The 1,903-nt window shown below is 44.0% G+C and overlaps 1 protein-coding gene across 1 annotated transcript; it reads right to left on the reverse strand.

Annotated features, from left to right (window-relative positions):
- Positions 1-221: 221 nt before the first annotated feature.
- On the reverse strand, positions 222-1,289 carry LOC129815869 (uncharacterized protein in mobD 3'region-like). Its single transcript, XM_055870023.1, has one exon. The coding sequence runs from the start codon at positions 1,287-1,289 to the stop codon at positions 222-224; it is 1,068 nt and encodes a 355-aa protein (XP_055725998.1).
- Positions 1,290-1,903: the final 614 nt, after the last annotated feature.

Raw genomic sequence — 1,903 nt, forward strand, 5'->3', positions numbered from 1 at the left:
CGGGGCCTGTATGATTGTTTGGCAGAGCTAAATGTATTTCTTGTATGGTAGCCTACTTGTCCAGTATGTGAGTGTCAGCTACTCATAAGATCATAGACAACACTGAGTGAACCACTCAGACATCTCTGTCCATTGACTGAGGGAAGCGTGTCCCCTCTGGGGCCAGCCTCACAAGGACAAACAGATACAACAGAAAAATAACAACAACATCAGTCTTAGTGTCAATATTGGTCTGTCATGTTGCTGACTGTCATGTTGCTGACTGTCATGTTGCTGACTGTCATGTTGCTGACTGTCGTGTTGCTGACTGTCGTGTTGCTGTCTGTCGTGTTTCTGACTGTCGTGTTGCTGTCTGTCATGTTGCTGTCTGTCATGTTGCTGACTGCCATGTTGCTGTCTGTCATGTTGCTGACTGCCATGTTGCTGTCTGTCATGTTGCTGACTGTCATGTTGCTGTCTGTCATGTTGCTGACTGCCATGTTGCTGTCTGTCATGTTGCTGACTGTCATGTTGCTGTCTGTTATGTTGCTGTCTGTCATGTTGCTGACTGTCATGTTGCTGACTGTCATGTTGCTGACTGTCATGTTGCTGACTGTCATGTTGCTGACTGTCATGTTGCTGTCTGTCATGTTGCTGTCTGTCATGTTGCTGACTGTCATGTTGCTGTCTGTCATGTTGCTGACTGTCATGTTGCTGTCTGTCATGTTGCTGACTGTCATGTTGCTGACTGTCATGTTGCTGTCTGTCATGTTGCTGTCTGTCATGTTGCTGACTCTCATGTTGCTGACTGTCATGTTGCTGTCTGTCATGTTGCTGTCTGTCATGTTGCTGACTGTTATGTTGCTGACTGTTATGTTGCTGTCTGTCATGTTGCTGACTGTCATGTTGCTGACTGCCATGTTGCTGACTGTTATGTTGCTGTCTGTCATGTTGCTGACTCTCATGTTGCTGACTGTCATGTTGCTGACTGCCATGTTGCTGTCTGTCATGTTGCTGACTGTCATGTTGCTGTCTGCCATGTTGCTGTCTGTCATGTTGCTGACTCTCATGTTGCTGACTGTTATGTTGCTGACTGTCATGTTGCTGTCTGTCATGTTGCTGTCTGTCATGTTGCTGACTCTCATGTTGCTGACTGTTATGTTGCTGACTGCCATGTTGCTGTCTGCCATGTTGCTGTCTGTCATGTTGCTGACTGTTATGTTGCTGACTGTTATGTTGCTGACTGTCATGTTGCTGACTGTCATGTTGCTGTCTGTCATGTTGCTGACTGCCATGTTGCTGACTGTCATGTTGCTGTCAGTAATGCATTTTTGAAACAATATGCGCCATAAATATACGTGTATTTTATGTATAATCGCAATGTTCAATCAATCAGCTCATGGAGAAGCAGGTAAGAATTGTACTGATGGAAGTTCCAAAAATATATGTGTTTTCCCTGATTAATCAATTAGAGAGGATGGAGGCAGATACAGTGACAGCAGTAGCTGATCAAGATGGATGAGGCCATCAGATCACTTAACATTCAGATTGGGTTAGATTGGAGAGGGGATAGCTGACAGAACAAGGGACATCTTTGAGGGTTGTAAAGGCAATATGTTATGCAAAATGCATTTGCAATGTTATTCATTTGTTATTGCATTGTCCATTGCTAATGATAATCATGGAATGGGTTCCCATTGGGCACAGACGTTAATTCAATGTCTATTCCACGTTGGTTCCATGGAATTTCATTGAAATGATTTGGAAACAACGTTTATCCAACCAGTGTGTGCCCAGTGGGTTACCTCATATCCGTTCCTTCTCTGTCTATGTTGCCAGATGTGTCTCATTGGGTCATATATTTACAACTGCTAGAAACAAGCCACTTCCTCTGTAGTAATGGTGAAAACATAACGGTCACAAA

The sequence above is a fragment of the Salvelinus fontinalis genome, chromosome 18, assembly GCF_029448725.1.
Source record: "Salvelinus fontinalis isolate EN_2023a chromosome 18, ASM2944872v1, whole genome shotgun sequence".
Classification (NCBI taxonomy): Eukaryota; Metazoa; Chordata; class Actinopteri; order Salmoniformes; family Salmonidae; genus Salvelinus; species Salvelinus fontinalis.

What these genes read in the sequence shown, in the direction of transcription:
- LOC129815869 (XM_055870023.1), bottom strand. Translation starts at nt 1,289, where the DNA reads ATGACAGTCAGCAACATGGCAGTCAGCAACATGACAGACAGCAACATG.